This window comes from Triticum aestivum, chromosome 7D, assembly GCF_018294505.1.
Source record: "Triticum aestivum cultivar Chinese Spring chromosome 7D, IWGSC CS RefSeq v2.1, whole genome shotgun sequence".
NCBI classification, from domain to species: domain Eukaryota; kingdom Viridiplantae; phylum Streptophyta; class Magnoliopsida; order Poales; family Poaceae; genus Triticum; species Triticum aestivum.
The window spans coordinates 228657166-228675742 of NC_057814.1; the positions used below are offsets into that span (position 1 = coordinate 228657166).

General features: G+C 42.9%; 4 protein-coding genes across 5 annotated transcripts; 2 read left to right on the plus strand and 2 right to left on the minus strand.

Annotated features, from left to right (window-relative positions):
* LOC123164467 (uncharacterized) lies at positions 1–5486 on the plus strand (the record flags this gene model as incomplete). 2 transcript variants are annotated; one of them, XM_044581976.1, is given in 15 exon segments in its annotated part: positions 1–182; positions 923–1050; positions 1164–1235; positions 1312–1425; positions 1873–1941; positions 2033–2089; positions 2273–2326; positions 2401–2463; positions 2554–2616; positions 2698–2859; positions 2949–3104; positions 4556–4636; positions 4718–4779; positions 4883–4997; positions 5151–5486. In XM_044581976.1, coding segments are annotated over 14 exon segments (1348 nt in total), but the record flags the coding sequence as incomplete, so codon positions are not given.
* A 950-nt stretch (positions 5487–6436) lies between these two features.
* LOC123171053 (uncharacterized) lies at positions 6437–9451 on the minus strand. The gene is made up of 5 exons (XM_044588716.1): positions 9220–9451; positions 9019–9132; positions 8904–8931; positions 8350–8534; positions 6437–7299 (listed from the first exon to the last, which is right to left on the minus strand). Exons 1-5 carry the CDS (start codon positions 9421–9423, stop codon positions 6742–6744), a joined length of 1089 nt encoding a protein of 362 aa, XP_044444651.1. The 5' UTR covers positions 9424–9451; the 3' UTR covers positions 6437–6741.
* Positions 9452–11411: 1960 nt separating this feature from the next.
* LOC123169012 (chorismate mutase 2, cytosolic) lies at positions 11412–13512 on the plus strand. The gene is made up of 5 exons (XM_044586875.1): positions 11412–11747; positions 12435–12521; positions 12616–12762; positions 12864–12956; positions 13116–13512. The coding sequence occupies exons 1-5, from the start codon at positions 11457–11459 to the stop codon at positions 13365–13367; spliced, it is 870 nt and encodes a 289-aa protein (XP_044442810.1). The 5' UTR covers positions 11412–11456; the 3' UTR covers positions 13368–13512.
* LOC123169011 (zinc finger RNA-binding protein) lies at positions 13473–18037 on the minus strand. The gene is made up of 3 exons (XM_044586874.1): positions 17836–18037; positions 17141–17448; positions 13473–14956 (listed from the first exon to the last, which is right to left on the minus strand). Exons 1-3 carry the CDS (start codon positions 17954–17956, stop codon positions 13937–13939), a joined length of 1449 nt encoding a protein of 482 aa, XP_044442809.1. The 5' UTR covers positions 17957–18037; the 3' UTR covers positions 13473–13936.
* Between the last annotated feature and the right edge of the window lie 540 nt (positions 18038–18577).

The window sequence follows — 18577 nt, forward strand, 5'->3', positions numbered from 1 at the left end:
GGGGCGGTTCCTCCTCCTGGCCGTGGCGCTGGTGATCGCCGCCGGCGCGGTCGCCGCGGATGAGCAGGCGGCGGCGGACCCGGCGGGGGCCGGGGAGATCGCGGCGGGCGTCAAGGAGGCCGCCGAGGCGGCCGCGCTCCGGGCGGAGCTGGCGCAGCTCAGGGAGAAGATCTCCGCCTTAGGTCAGTTCACTGCCCTCCTCGCCCCGGTCACCGTCTGAATCAGAACGTCAGTATTTTTAGTATGTGGGCGGGTGAGGGGATTGGGTCGGGGCCGGCCGGCCGGCGGGGACGACCGGATTCGTGCTCTGAGCTAGGTTAACTCTGTCGTAGTACGATGCATGATTGGGAATTGAGAGTAACCCTGACCAAATCCGCATGGTTACTGGTTTGGCAAAAGCCTTGTAGTTTTCCCTTTATTTATGAAATGTTATTCTACTGTGTACAAGTTACCTTTTGGGAGGATTATTTGACTGCAGTGGCTGGTTACATATGTACTGTATAATCGTGCGCTCGTGCTTTTTTAGGCTGCCGAGGTAAAATTGTGAATTTTTTATTGGCCTGGAATTTACTTAAAAAATGGACGTACTTTGCTTGGAACAAGAGGCTAAGTAACACTAGGAGTTCAATTATGTCTGTTAGAGGCAATATATAATACTCCCTCCGTTCCATAATATAAGAGCGTTTTTGACACTAGTGTAGTGTCAAAAACGCTCTTATATTATGGGACGGAGGGAGTACTAGTTTGTTTGCACCAAGAGCAAAATAACTTGCATAAGTTTGACATGCCAAGTTAGCTGATTTCACCAAAAGCCGTGCCAGTTGGCAGTTACTAATTGCGCAAGATGAGTTTGCACGCCATGATCCTTCCAGATACCCTCATGACCTCATCTAAGTGAGGAGTCTGATTGTTTTTCCTGCAGAGTCGGACATTGCACAGAGATCCCAGGACCTGAAGAGCAAGGATGATGGCATAGCGAAGCTGGAGAAGGACATTGGGGAGAAGTCACAGAAGATTGCTACTCTGCAGAGTGAGATCACATCTCTCCAGGTATGCATTATACTAATAGATATACGGAGATGCCTCTCAACTCTTAAGCATTATTTCGTGACAGTATCTTAAACATTACTTTGTGGCCTTAAAAATGTTTTTTCCTTATGCAGAAAAAAGGTTCTGTGGCTGCTGAGGAGCAGGCAGGCAAGGCCATTGCTCGGGTTGTTGAGCTTGAGGAGCAGGTATGGAGGATGGAAGCTAAATAACAGTTGAAATTGTCAATTATGAGCTTGTGGTTTCTCATCTTTGCTATTCTAGATTGAGAAGCTCAATAAGGAAATCGAAGCACAAAGTAGCCAGAGAACAACACTTGAAGCTAGAGCTAACAAGGCTGAGAAGAAGGTGCAAGATTTGAACTCGAAGCTTGAGTCAGTAAGTGTAATCCTTCTCTTTTTTACCATTGGACCATTTCCATTTGTTAGGACCATATAACATAAATCTGTCGTTCATACAGCAGGTTTAGGATAACATCTAACACTGTTTTTTTTTTTCTTTCTTAGCGCTGTATTTTCTCATTCTCTTCTTTACTTATGAGCTCATGGCAATGTAAATAATTGTTGAATGAAGTCTACTACTGAAAATTAAGTAATAGTTCATCAAATGGTTACTGAACATACACTGAACATTATACCTCAAAGGTTGAAAGTCTACATTTAATGTCCAAGGCTATTGAAGGCCTGTGTGATGAATAACCATAGAACTGAACAAAGTTTAGTTTCTATAAAGCTATCCAAGGCCTGCGTGATAAGAACCATTGAACTGAACAAACATGCTAGATTTGGATTGAGTTATTCTTATTTCTGAATTTATCCTTGCTAGCTTCAAAAGGCAAATGGCGAGCAAAAGCGTATGATCCAGAAAACGGAGCGTGCTCTTAAAGTTGCTGAGGTTTGCAATATGCTTTCCAACTGTTACTGCACTGCCCTATGTTGGTTCTGTGGTTTATTTATATTCCATATCTGTTCTTTCTCATCTCCAGGAGGAATTGATGAGGCTGCAATTAGAAGCAACAACGAAGGCAAAACAGCTGACAGAGGTAATTATATATCCTATCATTGCAACTCGTAGTAACATTTTTTCTACACTAAGTAGGAATTGTATGTATCACAATTCTAATACCCATAAAGGTATCCTCTGGAGATGATTCTAAAGTTAGATGACATCTCTTCTGATTGTGTGCACAAGAAGCAAATGTATGATGATTTGTCCTTTTTCTTAGGTACATGGAGCATGGCTGCCACCTTGGTTGGTGACACATTCTGCCCAATATTTGGTAAGATGGAACCACAAAATGCGCACCTCCGTCATTTGTTTTTTACTCATTAGTTCCATCATAATTTTGTGTAGGAGGTGGTCTCAGGTCACTGGAATGAGCATGGAAAACCTGCCATGGACATCTTTTTGCAGAAGGTACCTCTTAAGTTCTTTTTAACTTCAAATTTCTAGGTGTAGTGCTTGAATGAAGTCATCATTTATATGTTTCTTATCAAATTGCTTCAGGCATCAGAAAAATCAGCACACGCAAAGAAATGGGCTGAACCACATATCGAGACCGCGAAGCTGGTAATGCTATTGGATCAATGCATTTTACTCCTTAAGTATTTCTTTATCTTGCATTGACAAAATATGTTCTTGCGTTTGAAGAAATTGGTTCCTGTTAAGGAGAAACTGGCTGTGCTAAAGAAAAACGCAGAACCTTACGTGGAGAAGGCGTCGGCAAAATCAGTGGAAGTTTATGAAGCATCCAGGGATGCTATTACACCCCACTTTGTAAAATTTAAAGAAGTTTCTGATCCCTACTTCCAGGTACTGTTGGTTGGTTATGGTAATTACTATTATTACGGTAGTTTGTTATATGCAATTATTAATGTGCAGTTTGCTTATTGTTGATTTAGGAAGCTAAGAAGATCTCTAAACCTTACATTGATCAAGTTGCTGAGGTCACGAAGCCACATGTTGAGAAAGTTAGGAGTACTCTTAAGCCTTATACTAAAAGAGCAGTTCATGTGTATGGAACATTTCTCGAGTCTGCGACTACATACCATCGACAGGTTTGTGGCTATCTTCCTCATCATGATAATTCACATTATATGCATCAGCTTTTGTCCAATGTCAGCATTTACTAACCTTTTTTTAAACGAAGCAAATATTCGTCGTTTTCATTAATTGGAAGAGAATTGCCCGGTTAATTAGAGGGAAACCAGGTGAAAACCTAGATTACAACACAGCCACAAGGCCTTCATGGAACATGACACCTAACAAAGGGCATGCTCAGACGGCATGGCCGTCAGTGTCTACTTATGAATCTCTGATATCTGATCTTCAAAGTTTTCAGTTAGCTCCACTCCTTTCTTCTGTGCCCTACCTCGTAGCTGCCAGTCACACATTAATTGGCCCATGGACCTCATGGTTGCATGCTTTCCTTGACAGTCTACTAAGCGTCTGAATCACATACAAAAATACAAAAAGCAGAATTCAACCTTGTGCAACTGTCAATTTGTATAGCCTTGTGTCTACTCTCTAGCTGCAACTTCTTGGGGTAGCTGTGGTCACCAGTTGGATGTGTCCTTAGTTGCTCACCATTCGTGAAGGACAATGACCTTGAGGGTGAGCCACCGGCTTGGCTTGGTTGGTTGGAGGATTCAAAGTGATGACAGTATGCCTGGGAGATGCTAAGGTGGCCTTTTAGTGTTAACTCATGTCATGGGTGGGTTCCAGCTAGCAATGGAGCAGTGTCCAAGTTAAATCAGCACATTCCAATTTAATATTGGTAGGTTTGAACGATAGCAAATGTACTTGAAGTTGGTTACAATCAAGAATTGTCTAGTAGCCATTGGGGATAGATATCCAGGAGGCCACAGAGGCCCTAAAATAGATAGGTGTTGAAGTCGGATGAGATGGTGGAGATGGTTTAGACACAAAATCATTTTCTATTTTGTGTGTGTCAGAGCCCAGCATGTGTGCTGAAGCAAACGCCCAAGTTGTGAATCAAGAGTGAATAAACTTGCTGGACCATGATTATACTCCCTCCTTCCCGTTTTGTTAGGCGTATTAGCTTTTGCATGCAATCCCAATATGCAAGGCACATGCAGTCGATTTCCTGTTTGGAGTAGTTATAGAGGATCTCTAATTTCCTGGAGATGGTCACAAGAGATCGTGCATGCCTCGCTCTTTTTTCTTTTGAGCCATGTACGCTTCCTGCTATGATGGCTCAACTGACGATAACTTGTGCGTTAATTTTCGTGCTAAAACTAATACGCCTTAAAATATGGGAAGGAGGGAGTAATATTTTCTCCCCTTCTATTTTTCATCTATAACTTTTGTTGCAATATTTTCAAATTGATTGTGGCCCTTTTTCATATGAAGTCCTACGAGCCAGCTAATATCTGCACCTAATAAATCTGTACTTAGTCAATAAGGTTCTCACTATGAACTTTGCCAATGTTGACTTCTAAAAGTAGTTTACATGTGAGAAAAATCTCAAAATCTTTTCATCTTGTAGGCTCAAGCAACCATTTCAGATTACTTGCACCAACATGAAATAACAAAATCACTTGTGACTAAGGAGTTGGTTTGGTTCCTGGTAAGCACTCTTGGGAAATAGTCAGAAACAGCAACCTCGATGGCCATCTATCTGACAAACATCCCATATTTTCTTTTACAGGCTTCTGCTTTGCTGGCTCTACCTGTGTTTATTATGTACAGGCTTCTAGTAGAAACCTTCTGGTAGTTTGTTTTACTTTCGTTAGCTAATACAATTCTAATTATCAACGCTGCGACCTTGCGTGAACTGATAACATAATTGCCTTGAAACCTCCTGTTGACGCAGCATGAAGAAGCAGAAGAGATCGCCTCGTAATGGTAACGGAAACAATGGCAATAGGAGACACAAGCGCCGACATGCTGAGAAGTAAACCATCGTCGGCTGCCATGTAGGGTTGCAGGTACTGTTTCTCTCTTTTGACAGCGGTATAACAAGAAGTATGCGTAGTCCTGGATTGACTCGCTGAGATCATTTTTTTCCGGGGCCAAGTCAAATAGTGTTCATATTTGATGCATTTGATGGGCATATGTTAATATTCTGATTTTTGCTGCAGAAATCAGAGCATGCTCTTCCCTGATGAGGCTGTGCTCTCTTGTCCATGGTAGAAGGATGGAACGCTGTACACCACCAGATTTTTTCGTTTTCCTTTTGCCCCCTATTGTATGGACTATAGTTTCAGCAGCGGCCTTATGTATCTGCATCTTGCCGAGGTTTAATATGGGCTTAAACCTCGGCGTTTGTTAATTGTTTATTGTAACTTTGTTAATACGCTTGAGTTTGTTTGCATCGTGCTTGCTAGTTTTTGTTCTTGCTCACCGGCATCCTAATTATACGATATACGGTTGTTCTACAATTTATGTAATTAATCGTACATGCTATGATTTGGTGAGAGACTGCAATCAACGTTGAGCTATGAATTGGTTTCTTGCCAGGAGAATAAGATCCGGCGTCAGTTTGGGGATGTCGACAAAAGGCTTGCTCGAGTCTAATACTCGAATAGAACGTGCCATATCCGTGCAAAAGAAATAAAGAGTGAAGTGAATGGATTCTGAGAATTTTCAACTTGCTCACACGCTCCACTGTCCCTAATTAGGACTTGACTGAATTGATGCCCCCTCTAAAATCATTATTCTTCTTCTGCTAATGCTGAATCTCGCAGTATTTTAAACCAAACAAGGACCAACAACTGGTCGAACACAGACGGCAAAGGATCCCGTGAGGCAGAGTCCAACCTTGAACAAATCGACTTGAAGGGGATCGGGTGAAAGGGGAGAAGGCTGGCTAAGCAAGGGGGTTTAGGGGAGATGGGCCGTGAGACGTGTGCTTGTAGGTGACGACTATTTCTTTTTCTTTCAGTTTTATATATCTTTTTCAAGTTTCAAAAAAAGGTTTCATCTTTTTCAGGGCAGAAATGAGAGACGACCGTAATGTGCTCGTAACCGCATACTCTGCTTTAATAGTAAAGATAAACTGATCCATTTTGTTAGATGGGAGTTTTGAAAAGAAAGGAACATGCACTGCTTTAATAGTAAAGATAAACTGATCCCTCTTGTTAAATGGGAAATTTGAAAAGAAAGGAACATGCACATCTTTAGAAATAAAGAAGCTCCGGGGCTGTTATTGTTAGCCGCTTTGGGATATCACGAGCGCCAAGCATAGAGTAATGTAATGCCGCTTGAGTAATTAGTTAGTGTTGTGCCGCTTGGGCTGCGTGTATGTCACAAGTTCTCTCTCAATCAATGAAAATGGTAAGTCTTTTGCCTTGTTTTAAAACACTGATTATTCATAAAGTTGGATTTTATTAAATCGGCTAAAACTCACTATTCAAGCAATCACTTCTTCTGTTGCAGTTGGAACATATTTAATAAAATATAAGAGCTCAAAACATACTACCAACCCCATAACAGTTTGCATGCATATAAGCAGTTCTAACATTATTTAGAGACCACACATGGCAGGCCTCGAACTTCTTCTGTTGCAGTTGGAACATATTTAAACCGCTGATTAAGACCTCAAACCGTCAAACGTCTGTTGTTCTGCCATATGAGAGCTTACAAACGGAATTCAAATTCCAACCGATATACAGTAGAAGATAAAACACGGATATTACAGAATGGGGCATCTTTGTCACTTCCCTTCAGGTATCAGCCAACCACAGTGAAGTCCTTGGGAGCAAAAAGCACCCTCACATCGAACTGGCCATACTTCAAGACCGAATTGTCAGGAGACCTAACAGCTCCAACAGCTCCTTGCTCAAAAGTCCACCAAAACAGCGATTCCTCCAGTTCCAAGCAAACATCCAGTTTTCCCTTGGCCTTCACTGCGACGACATGCTGGAGCAGCTTCTCGTCACCAGAGAATTTGCCATCAAACAGCACAATCTCATGAGCAAAGCCACTGATGAATGCGGCGAATCGCAGATGATGAGGGTGCTCAACCTTTGCAAAGACCTGTATGACAACCTCCACACTCCCTGCAAGCAACAGGTAGTCCATGACCAGGCTGCAACGGTCGCCTGTTATCTGCCCATCTATCATCAAATCTAAGTCATACTGCCCCTCAATCTCAGCATGCGCAAGAAGTAATCGCTTGTCGGATGATCCATCTCCTTCGCACTTTTCCCAAAGATCAACTTCTAGTAATGCCTTATCCCATATGTACATTCCACGGCAAGGGCTACAAAGAGGCAATGCAAGGGAATCCTACAATTAAGCAACGTTAGTAAATGTCGGAACACAAAGAGATATGTCAATCCATTTTTACATACATCAGGAGTACGTATCAATAGAATAATAAACTCAATAAGACATGCATGATCATGTTTAAATTAAAGTTCAACACTGTTTGTTTCTAAGTACAGAGCACATATATTGTTTCGTTTCATTCCAAATGTACGGCATGCATGTATTTTTCGCTTTTTCCCCACTCATTCATATATCATGTCAACCGCCTCAGAGTTCACGGTAAGCATTCACCTATATCAGGAAGACCGAGAACGTCATGATAATCCCCACATACTGATACCGTGCTGTTTTTTTATTTTCAGTCAGTAAAATAAGCCTTACAAACATTAATATGATTAATAGGACGACCAGTTTTGTATGTTACTGATAATACAATTATATCAACTTCTTGGGATTTAATAGAGCTTTAATCGTAAGATGACTAGTTTTTGCATGTTTCTGTAGAGTTTTGCATCTGTTGGTTTACAATCACAGAAAGCTTCAGACATCTGACGGCATGTTGATGTAATCACAGAATGCTTAACAACATGCAACGTGATGAGCCGGCGCTCAAGAAGATAATGAAAGGGGCAACAGCACAACATACTGGGATTATTATTACTGTAGTTAAGACTTAAGACCCAGTGACCATTTTATCAGCCAAAAGTAGCATTCTGCAACGGAAGGGTTAACTGGAGTCCACACAGGTACAATTACACCACGAACATAGAAAATGGTGGACTAAGGCCCTGTTCGGCAAATCGCCACGGAGCGGAGCCAGCGGAGCGGCCTTCCAGCCACTCCTCAAATTAGAACTAGATCCAGCTCCGCTCCGGCGTGGAGTTAGAGAGTGGAGAGAGTCCGAACAGCCCCTAAATGCCCTTATATTGATTTCCTTTGGATAGAACCAGTGCAAGCAAGCATTAATCAACATAATCTCAGTCGTACTACTGTTTAACATCGACCATTGTTGAGGAACCCAAAAAATCGCAAGGAAACAAAAGAAGTCTAGCTTGATGAATTACGTACCTGGTGAATCACGAGAGCGTCGTCTCTGCAGGGACGGTTAAAGACAGGATTTCGTAGTGGCTCCAAGTCATCCCGGACAGCAACTACTCCATAGACACTGACCGGATAGGGCTCAGAACAAGTTACCTTCAGTCCAAAGATCTGTATCATCTTTCCCGGATCACGGTATCCAAGCGTTGATTTAGCTGCACATACAGAGATGGCAAAAATAAATTGCTACATACAAAATCGCTCCGTCCGTAATTAACTGTCGCTGAAATGAATGTATCTACACAGTACATACTTAGAACACAGTAACAGATTAGTTACTAGGCTAGCTAGGAATTTGAGGCATCAAGTACAGTGGCTTACTACTGGAAGTAACATGGGTTTTGTATTCACGGTGGTGGCAGTGATCCCTCCTGATGCACAGCCCTGACGCCTCAGGGAACACTTTGAGAGGACAAGCGGGGAGAAGGGCATTCTCATCTCCACTCGCTAGAATCTCATTACACATCCTCTGGAATTCAATGTTCCCTTTGGTGTATGCCTCCATCCATGCTGCGTCTACTCGCCTTGCTTCTTTCCTGGGGAAGTTCTTCCCTGAAGAATCAAGTCAGTGCAGACTGTAGAATCAATCTCGGCAGTTATTTTTGGGCAGAGCGTGCTCTGGAGAATAATAGTACGTACCTGGGCAATTTGTCTCCTCGTCGTCCGTCGCCAGTGCATGCTCGTCGTCCTCGCTTGTATACTCAGGATCATCGATGTCGAACTCTCCCCAGCGGATGAGAGGTGGCTCTGAAGCTGCATGCGCAGTTACACAAAGAATTGAGCAACAGTTACACAAAGATTAATTGGAAAAATATAAAGACGCTAGGCGGTAATACTCACTGCCCAGCAGGTAGTCACACGTATACTAATGTCGAGAGGCTCCCCCTCTTCTTCCTCCTCCTCCTCCTCGCGTGTATCATGGGGACGCTGGGGCGTGGGACCAGGATCTGAGGGGAGCTCGAGGCTGAGCGGATCGCCGGGGTAGCGGCCGCCGGGAAGGGCAGGGCCAGGAGAGTGTTGCTCCTCCGCCGTGAACATGGCCATGCTTAGGTCGGGCTTACCACGCGGCCAACTATTAGAGAGACTAGTACAGGACCGTTTCTTCCTTGGGGGCACGAGTGCACCTATGGCTATTTGTACGTAAGCATAGCGGTCGCTATGTGGACTCCGGACTTGAGCCGGGGCGCATTGCAGCGGTTCCATAGGGAGCGGTATTCCGAAGGTTTCATGAAGCTTCGGGGGCGTTTGTCCACTTTGCGTTTTCCTGCTGTTTTTTTTCCTTTTCGTCTTTTTTTTTCTTCTACGGTTTTTCATAACATTTTTTCTTTCCTCTTTTTTAATTAATAATCTAAAAAAAATTGAACATTTTTATTAATGTCAGTAACATTTTTCAAATTTTTTGAACATTTTTTAATCTGCGAATAAAATTTTCAAATATGAGTACATTATTAAAATTCACGAACATTTTTTTTACAAACTGCATTTTTATAAAAATCTGTGGAAACCAAATTTTGTGATTTTAAAATTCACGAACATTTTTCTGTGATGACCTCGGTTTTAGACGGGCGTTGCGATGGCATCCCCCGTTATTGAGTTTGTAGGTGTGGAGTGGTGGCTTTAGGTTGTGTGATGTATATTTTTGCCAAAACTTTGTTGAATAATTAAACAAATATGATTGTGTGCATCTTTTGATGGAGAAGTTCAGAGTTTCAACTTCCTTTTCTATAAAAAAGGACCATTCGTCCTCTAAACGATCCACTGATTTCTTGTTCAAATTGGTTGTAGAAGACTCTCGCTAAGGCCGTGGACACTGATGCTTTTTCTAAGATCATCTCCAAGATCCGCACATCTCCTATCGCCTTATGTCTTGCAACTACTCATCCGGGAACTGAAGATATTTTTCTTTGCCTGTTATCCTTGGCTTGCGCGTCTTGTAAGTGTTACAGAAAGAGAAGTGCTATGCACACGACAAACTATAGGCGATGCACGCATGATGGTTAAATCTGGCTGGACATACATATGATTAAGCAAGTTGCCGGCCACTGGATTGTTTTGTTGTTCATAAATCGTGCACTTGTATCGTGCATGGAGCAGTTCCGTTACAGAAACTTACTTTCGTGTTTACGTTGTACTAACATTGTTGGATCTTTGTCATGTTGGCTTTATTTATAAAGTCGGACTATCAACTATTCTCTAAAAAAATCTTGGTGGATATATGAACACGTTAAACACCAAGAAGATGCGCTGCTTTGTTTTGAGACTGTTTAAGCTTATCTAATTAGGTAGGCTAGCCCTTTCGCTACTAGTATAATGTGGAGGTAGAGGGTGATGCCTGCCCACCATCATCGGATCACGCATTTGCCAAATTTATCCACTATCTTGGAAGCTTTAGCATTTCCCTTTCCAGTGACGATGATCCAACAGTATGTGCCGCCGCCTGTACGAGATGCGCGCATGACAGCACTCCACATTTGTTCACATCGTGTTTGACCCTGCGCCTTCTGACTTCTCATCTCTCCGAACCTTCAGCAACTTGCACACTCCCTTCATCCAACGCAGACCCTGGAAACTGAGAACAGATTATCGAGTCACATGCACTATACACTGCCCAATTAATCATAGCTGTCCACGTGCTCCCTTCTTTCCGGTTTATAGGGCTCAACTTAAAAATCTCACCAACCAAGATAGATGATAAGCGGTGGAATAATTTTTGTAGTTTGCAAAACCACTCAATTAATGTGCTTGTTTTCCTCAAATAATTGTGTTTATCAATGCATTAATTGCAGTGCATGCATGCATAAAGCACATGCATTGGTCAATTTTCTTTTAATACTTACATGCAATGATTTAATGCACCTTGAAATCTGAACATGTGATGGGGAACAACCAAATTAAGCCCTATAAAACGGAAAAACTAAAATTTTGAGATAAGCCTTATAAACCGAAAAGAAGGGAGTATCAATTTGCTCTCCATTCCGTCACTTCTTTGACCATCCTTCCGCATCCTTCTCGGGAACGATAAATACCCTACATCCATGAGTCTTCTTCACGGGCCTCTCTCTCTCTAGGCAACACCAATGGCTGCACCCTCCTTGTACCTGTACACGTACCTCCTCTCCTGCAACGTGATCACGCTGCTGCTCGTGGTCGTGCCCCCGTGCGCGGGGCTCGGGCTCGACACGGTGAGGGGCTTCCTCACCAGGGAGGAGGACACCGTCGTCTTCAGCCTCATCGAGAGGGCCAAGCACCCGCTGAACCTGCCAGCCTACGACGATCGCCCGTGCTTCGGCCCCGCCGGCCGCCATGGACGCCGCAACGGTTCCTTCGTCGAGCTCTTCGTCCGGGAGTCCGAGCAGATCCAGGCCAAGGTGCGGTAGTCCGATCGTTCGTTCGCGATGGCATGCATGCATGATGCGATTCTCCTTATTGATCTCTCGTTCTCTTTCTTTGATTCTGGTGCCTGGCAGCTTTCAGTTCTTCTCTTTTCAACGCTCACTTGTCAATTGTTTTGGCCTGAGGACGACCTCTGCTGCAGTTATGGTCTGAGATGTTTTGACTTGAGCGTCTGAAAACTATGGTCAAACGTTAAATGCTCCCGGGAAGGTGTTGACTGAAAGCGATAATTAATATGCCCTCTGGTTCAGAATATAATCATATTTTATTGGAAAAAACTGGTAATATCAATTTAACATTGTTCATGCCTGTAATTTCTTGGATAATAATGGTGGTCAAACTTAAAAATGCTTGATTGACGGAAACTCTAAACCGGACCGAGTATATATATTGCAAAACCAGGTACTCCTTCCGATCAATATTACTTGTCGCAGTTTTAGTACAAATTTAATAATACGGAGGAAGTAGTTTGTTACTTTAAGCAAAAAGAAGACAAAGCGTAAGTATATTGCATTGGATTCGATTCACAGCAAAGCTATACCACACTCCGGGTTCTATTTTCTAAATGAAGACACGTTACCGTTGTGCTAGTGCTACAACTGCAGTAATTAAGCAACCTCACAAGTAACAAACCTGACGAGCTCTGGGACGTTTTTGCGCAGGCAGGAAGGTACCAAAGCCAGCAGGAGGTCCCTTTCTTCCAACCCAGAGTGCCCTTCACGCTGGCGCCTCCATACAACTTCACCACTGTAAGCTTCCACTCCATGCATCTTCCATTGCCCAACAATGAACAAGCTCTACCGCCGTCTTACCGAAACCTCGTGCTACCGCAATGCAATCCAGGATCTGCATCCCGGAGCGGCGTCCGTGAACGTGAACGACGCCATATGGGGCATGTATTTCAACGAGCTTCTCCCTCAGCTGGCCAACAATGGCAGCGATGATGGCAACTACGCTGTGACCGCCGCGTCGGATCTCGCGTGCCTGCAGGTGATATGGAACGCCACATTGCATGTTTTTCTCTATATATACCCCAAATGCGCGTGATGATAGTGTCCAATTTTATGTTGAATAATTCATCCTTCTCGCAGGCGCTCTCAAGGAGGATCAATTACGGGAGGTACGTGGCAGAAGTGAAGTTCAGAGGAGACCAGCAAAGATACACAGCTTTGATTCGTTCAAAGGTACATGCTTCATCGATCATTTCATCTCACCGCCCAACAGTTAAACCAGTGTTGACATGATCATGTAGTATAACTGATCTTTTTAAGATGATCATAAATGGTCACCAGAATGCATGGTTCATGTAATAAGCAAAGTAAAATCTCTCGATTTTTATGCAGGACAAGGATGCTCTGATGAAACTGCTGACATCTCAAGCCCAAGAGGATGTGGTGAAGAGGAGGGTGGAGAAGAAGGCCATGGTGTTCGGCCAAGATGTGACCTTGAACGGACCAACTGAAACTGGTGACGACACCAGCAGCCAATCCAGTTTCAAAGTCGCCCCTTCGGTGGTTTACGAGTTGTATGACCGATGGGTGATCCCCTTGACAAAACAAGTGGAGGTCGAGTACCTTCTCCATCGTCTCGATTGAGCCGAGCCGAGACTCGATCTCAGCAAAGCTAACCTAATTTGTTCACAATTGTACACACTTTGTATTGTCGGTACATAATTATCATGTGAAGGGAGACAAACACAATAAGAAACATGCATATTTGTGAAGCTCGTGATCTGTTCAGAATGTTCCAACAGAGTGGATTGATGACAGTTGAAGCTAGTGGAAGAATGGCCAAAATATGCTTTGCATCTCTCATGTGCAAAGTACCAAATGGGAAGCCATACGAGCTTCTCTCAGCATGAACCGCTAACAGTTGCTAAGTTCTGGAATTGAGTCTACCAAGCCCAGGCTAACAGTTGCTAAGTTATACTCCCACCGTCACATATTAGTTGTCACTGAAACAGATGTATCTCGACATATTTCAGTGCTAGATACATCCGTTTAAGCGACAATTAATATGGGACGGGGGGAGAATTGAGTCTACCCAGCCCAGGCAACAACTTGCGTATAAGTTAGCCCCAAAATAGAAGACGTCCTACTTAAGTTCTGCGATTCCTTTATATGCTTACTTATGTTTTGGCATCTCAATTGCATGCACCGAGAACTCAGGCTTGCAAGTTTGATTGGTGCCTTCTGCCTCGGAGGTGACTCTTGAAATCAGATTGAGACGTGCACTTAGCATTGCAGATATCGCACATCCATCTTGACGCTTCAGTTCCCTTGCCATCTCCCTGCAGAGCTTCTATGTTCTGTTGGTGCCTTCTGCTTCGGAGGTGACTCGAGAGTTCAGATTGAGATTTGCAGTTAGCACTGCAGATGCTGCACATCCATCTTGACACTGGTGTCTGGTTATTGTCCGCAAGCTGGGGCATTTTCTTTTCATGCAGCCTTGCTTCACTTCCCTTGCCTTCTCCCTGAAAAGCTTCTACGTTCTGTTGGTGCCTTCTGCTTCGGAGGTGACTCGAGAGGTCAGATTGAGATTTGCAGTTAGCACTGCAGATGCTGCACATCCATCTTGACACTGGTGTCTGGTTATTGTCCGCAAGCTGGGGCATTTTCTTTTCATGCAGCCTTGCTTCACTTCCCTTGCCTTCTCCCTGAAAAGCTTCTATGTTCTCTTGGTGCCTTCTGCTTCGGAGGTGACTCGAGAGGTCAGATTGAGATTTGCATTTAGCACTGCAGATGCTGCACATCCATCTTGACACTGGTTTCTGGTTATTTTCCGCAAGCTGGGGCATTTTCTTTTCATGCAGCCTTGGTTCACTTCCCTTGCCTTCTCCCTGAAAAGCTTCTATCTTCTTTTGGTGCCTTCTGCCTCGGAGGTGATTTTCGAGGTCAGATTGAGATGTGCAGTTCGCATCGCAGATGCTGCACAACCATGTTGACACTGGTTTCAGGTTCTTCTCCGGAGGCTGGGGCACTTCCCTTTCATGCAGCCTCGCTTCAGCTCCCTTGCCTTCTCCCTGCAGAGCTTCTATGTTCCTTTGGTGCCTTCTGCCTCTTAAGTGATTCTGTAAATCTGTTTCATTGTAGCAATTCGCGTCGCAGACGCTGCAAATCCATGATGGAGTTTCTGCACTCCGTTTCCTCTTCACCCCAGAAAGTGCCTGTTTGTGCCGCTTAGCCTGCTTAATAGAGTTCTTATTAGCATAAAATGGCATGACTAATCCCATTCTCCTCTACAACATACAGATCATATCGATTGAATATGAAGATATTACCACCTTTACCAGACAAACGTATACAAATTTCTGTACCACGAAAGATCTGCATAGATTAGAGTGAAATTCCCCTGATGTAACTAAAAAGGCAGTATTCTACTTAGAATGCACTTTATCTTGTTCTCTTCTCTATCATTCAACTTATGGTGTCAAGAAATTGGCAGTTTGGCACCATATGCAACTAGCAGATATATGTAGCTTTGTTTTACAGTTGAGCGTTTAAGCATTAATTGATTGTAATCATCGTATTTAGAGAAGAGTATCTACAAGCCCCACAGTGTATTTTATCCACAATCTATACATTGAGGAGGCCCAGTTCACTTAACATATAAAAATGTCAAAGTGACATCATACGTAAATTATGTTGCTTGTTTTCAGAGCAAAGCACATCCTAAAATTTCAATCGCACTAATTGTAGAGCACTGTCACAAGACAAAGATTAGTCAGAAAAGTATTTAGATTAGATACTTGAAAATGATACAGGAGAAGTAAACTATTAAAACTTTAACTACTAATATCTTTCAAGATATTCAGATTACATACTTGTAAATAAAATGTGTGAATTTGTCTTGAAAAGTACTTTCACAGTGCACAGTTTTCTTGGAGCTATAAATATAATGTAGTGGAAAACAGTGGTTACAAAATGAGTTTTCAAGACTGTCGTCCAAAAGGAGCTTCCAGGGAATCAAATGGGATAGGAAGTGTCAAGCATATAACAACCATTAAAGGCCTAGGATCTACAAACCGTTGTAGCTCAGTAAGAACAAGGGTCACTTTTACTTGGAAATTGCACTGTGTACCATGTATTTGCGAGAAATGACGGATTTAAACAGATTTGTAAGTATGATCACACTACACCGCATTTCATAGCAGAAAATCCTACAAAGTGCAGGTGAAACCATACTCAAATAATGATTTTGATTGTACAATATGGTGCGATGTGATGTTTTCATAAAACCTGGTCCAACCTGTCATCGGTCATTAGTAGAATTTACTCATTTTCAGATGAAAGCATAGTTATCACTTCTATTGAAAGTCATAAGTAGAAACGCTGGGAACTCACAATTTTTGACAGTACAAAATCAGTATACTGACCGTCAAACAATTACAGAGGCTAGTTTCTCACAGAGGTCAATATTGCACAAATCAAAGGGCAAATGCCTCATAATCACTGTTCAAGAAATCTTCCGATTCAGCGATTTATCGTCCGATTTATCGCCACTCTTGGGGTGACCGATAAGATTATGCCTTATCTTCACTTTTTATCATTTGGGCCGATTTATCGCTATGACAAGCGATTTATCGGGAATCTACCGATAAATCGGGACTATTCATAGCACTATGTTTGCAAAAACTATGTTTATTTACGTTTTGTGGACCCTGTTACGCTATATGTAATGTTGTCCTATTTTGTTTGCCATTATATGAGGATTCAAAGGCTAGGAATCACGGTAACACTTCTGCCAAATATTGTTTTGGTGTTGAATATAACATATTTTAGTGTTTGGAACTTGGGATTTGCAATAAAATGGCCGATTAATAGTCGACCGATAAAATCGATTAATCGGCCGATTTCCAATTAATCTCTAAACCCGAGCTGAGTGAGACGCTAACGATAAGCGATGTCCTCAACATTGCTCATAATACAGATGTACGATCAATCTTTTGAATTTTATCACATGAAAGATGCATAGAACAAATTAATTGATGCTTAGAGCCCATACGGCAGTTAGTCACATAACAGGTATTCACAAATTCAGTAGTTTCTACAAGCTGAATTTATGCATGTTAAGGATGCATAATGCCATGGTAAACTGGATTCAGTAAAGAGAAAAAGGACACAATCTTAGCTGAGACATAGGTGGCTCCAAAAACACACCTAATATCTGGGATGAACTAGAGCCTTAGCTTTTACTTAATGTGTAATAAATATGACTTAGGAACAGAACAAACTTTTAGTGATTTGGAGAGTAGATGGGAATTAAAAAAAATCTTGAAGATGGCAGCATCCCAGCTATTCAAAACATAAGATGAATCAAATGGAAAGGTGTACAAAATTGAACATATAAAGGATAAGCAGCCGCTCACCCTGACGATTGGTTCATTCTCGCTCGCTGGCCTGCACCATGGAGGTCGATACCATTCCTCAATCCGATCTTTAACGGGCTGTCTCTCAATTGACGCGGGCACGTCCAGTGGCTCATCATGAGGCAAAGGGGATGTGCCATGGTGGGGCATTGTGATCTGCCCGAACCTGGCATCGACATCACTGTACAAGAATTCGCGCCGGAATTCAGGCTCCAGCTCCTGCTGCTTGGCCAGTTCGGCCACGATGATTCGCTGGCGGATTTCCTCGTGCAAGAGTTCCCGTTGGAGCTCTTGTATCATCGTGTGCGCTGCATCCCCAACACAGCCGCCGTTAATTTCTAAAATGTGCTGGAAATTTCAACCAATGTCGCACAATCACTAAATCCCTAGCCTGCCACGCATTATCAATTCCTCGAATGGATCAAAACAGGTGGCTTTTTTTGTCATGCTCTTGAATCTTGATCCAATGGGTGTGCGAGACATAGGGAAAAAAGAAAATAATCACAAGTATTCAGATCCTAAAGACAGGGAGCAGTTCTTGCGTCTCTTAAAGAGAGAGAATAAATGCAGGCGATACTGGTGCCTAACAAAACAGGTAAAAATCCCCTATTTTCTGAGAACAAGGACAACTTCTACTGATTCCAAGCTCCAACCGCACAACTGAAGAACAAGAGCTAGTTCCGAATTTCCGTTACCATCAGGGGAAGGGGTGGGAATGCCGTAGATGTCGCCGGCGTCGGGCCGATGAGCGGCTCGGCGGGCGAGTTCCATGGCTGGGGCAAGGGTTTGGTGGAAGAGTGGTTTCTCTCTCCGCATCACGCCTCCGCACGCCGGCTTCCACTTCTTGGCTTTGTCGCGTTGGTCCCCGTGCGTGCGTTTGGTTCCTCCGAGACTACCCTTTGGTTTCCCAATCCCAAACATCCGATGCGTGGGCTTTAATTAGGACTTCCAAATGATCCATCCAAATTTGGAAATGCTAATGGGCGAACGTTCGCTGAGAAGGCAGTTCCAGCGAACGCCCCGCACAGTCATTGTATCCTGATCACGTGGATGGCAAAAGTAAATAAATAATCACTGGGAACCTTTCCTATACATGGAAAATTTCATGAATTTCCCTCAAAAACGCGTAGCAATTTTAGTTATTTCGGCATGGCAAATGAGGCGTTCATTGGCAAATTTGAAACTAGCGAACGTTCGCTAGATAAACACGTCCTCTAAATTAAATGCAGATACATCTAAAAAAAATTCCAAGTATCTCTTCTAAAAAGAATTCCATGTATCAACTCGAGTAGTTGTATTTACAAAGGACGGATCATTACAACTTTTGAACTTGAATTTTGTAAATAAAATAGGTCAGCATTTTGAGCTAACAACTCAAACACGCTAGGTCCCATAAGTCAGACTCTCAATACATGGAAAAAAAATGTTGGATACTTG

Coding starts and splice junctions, on each gene's coding strand:
- LOC123169012 (XM_044586875.1), top strand. CDS start 11,457: ATGGCTGCACCCTCCTTGTACCTGTACACGTACCTCCTCTCCTGCAAC. Junction 11,748..12,434: donor CCGAGCAGATCCAGGCCAAG/GTGCGGTAGTCC, acceptor GTTTTTGCGCAG/GCAGGAAGGTACCAAAGCCA. Junction 12,957..13,115: donor CAGCTTTGATTCGTTCAAAG/GTACATGCTTCA, acceptor ATTTTTATGCAG/GACAAGGATGCTCTGATGAA.
- LOC123171053 (XM_044588716.1), bottom strand. CDS start 9,423: ATGGCCATGTTCACGGCGGAGGAGCAACACTCTCCTGGCCCTGCCCTT. Junction 9,133..9,219: donor GTGTGACTACCTGCTGGGCA/GTGAGTATTACC, acceptor CTGCGCATGCAG/CTTCAGAGCCACCTCTCATC. Junction 8,535..8,903: donor TTCCCCAGGAAAGAAGCAAG/GCGAGTAGACGC, acceptor CTGTATGTGCAG/CTAAATCAACGCTTGGATAC.
- LOC123169011 (XM_044586874.1), bottom strand. CDS start 17,956: ATGCGGAGAGAGAAACCACTCTTCCACCAAACCCTTGCCCCAGCCATG. Junction 17,449..17,835: donor TCCCACCCCTTCCCCTGATG/GTAACGGAAATT, acceptor TTGGGGATGCAG/CGCACACGATGATACAAGAG. Junction 14,957..17,140: donor AGAATGAACCAATCGTCAGG/GTGAGCGGCTGC, acceptor TCTATTAAGCAG/GCTAAGCGGCACAAACAGGC.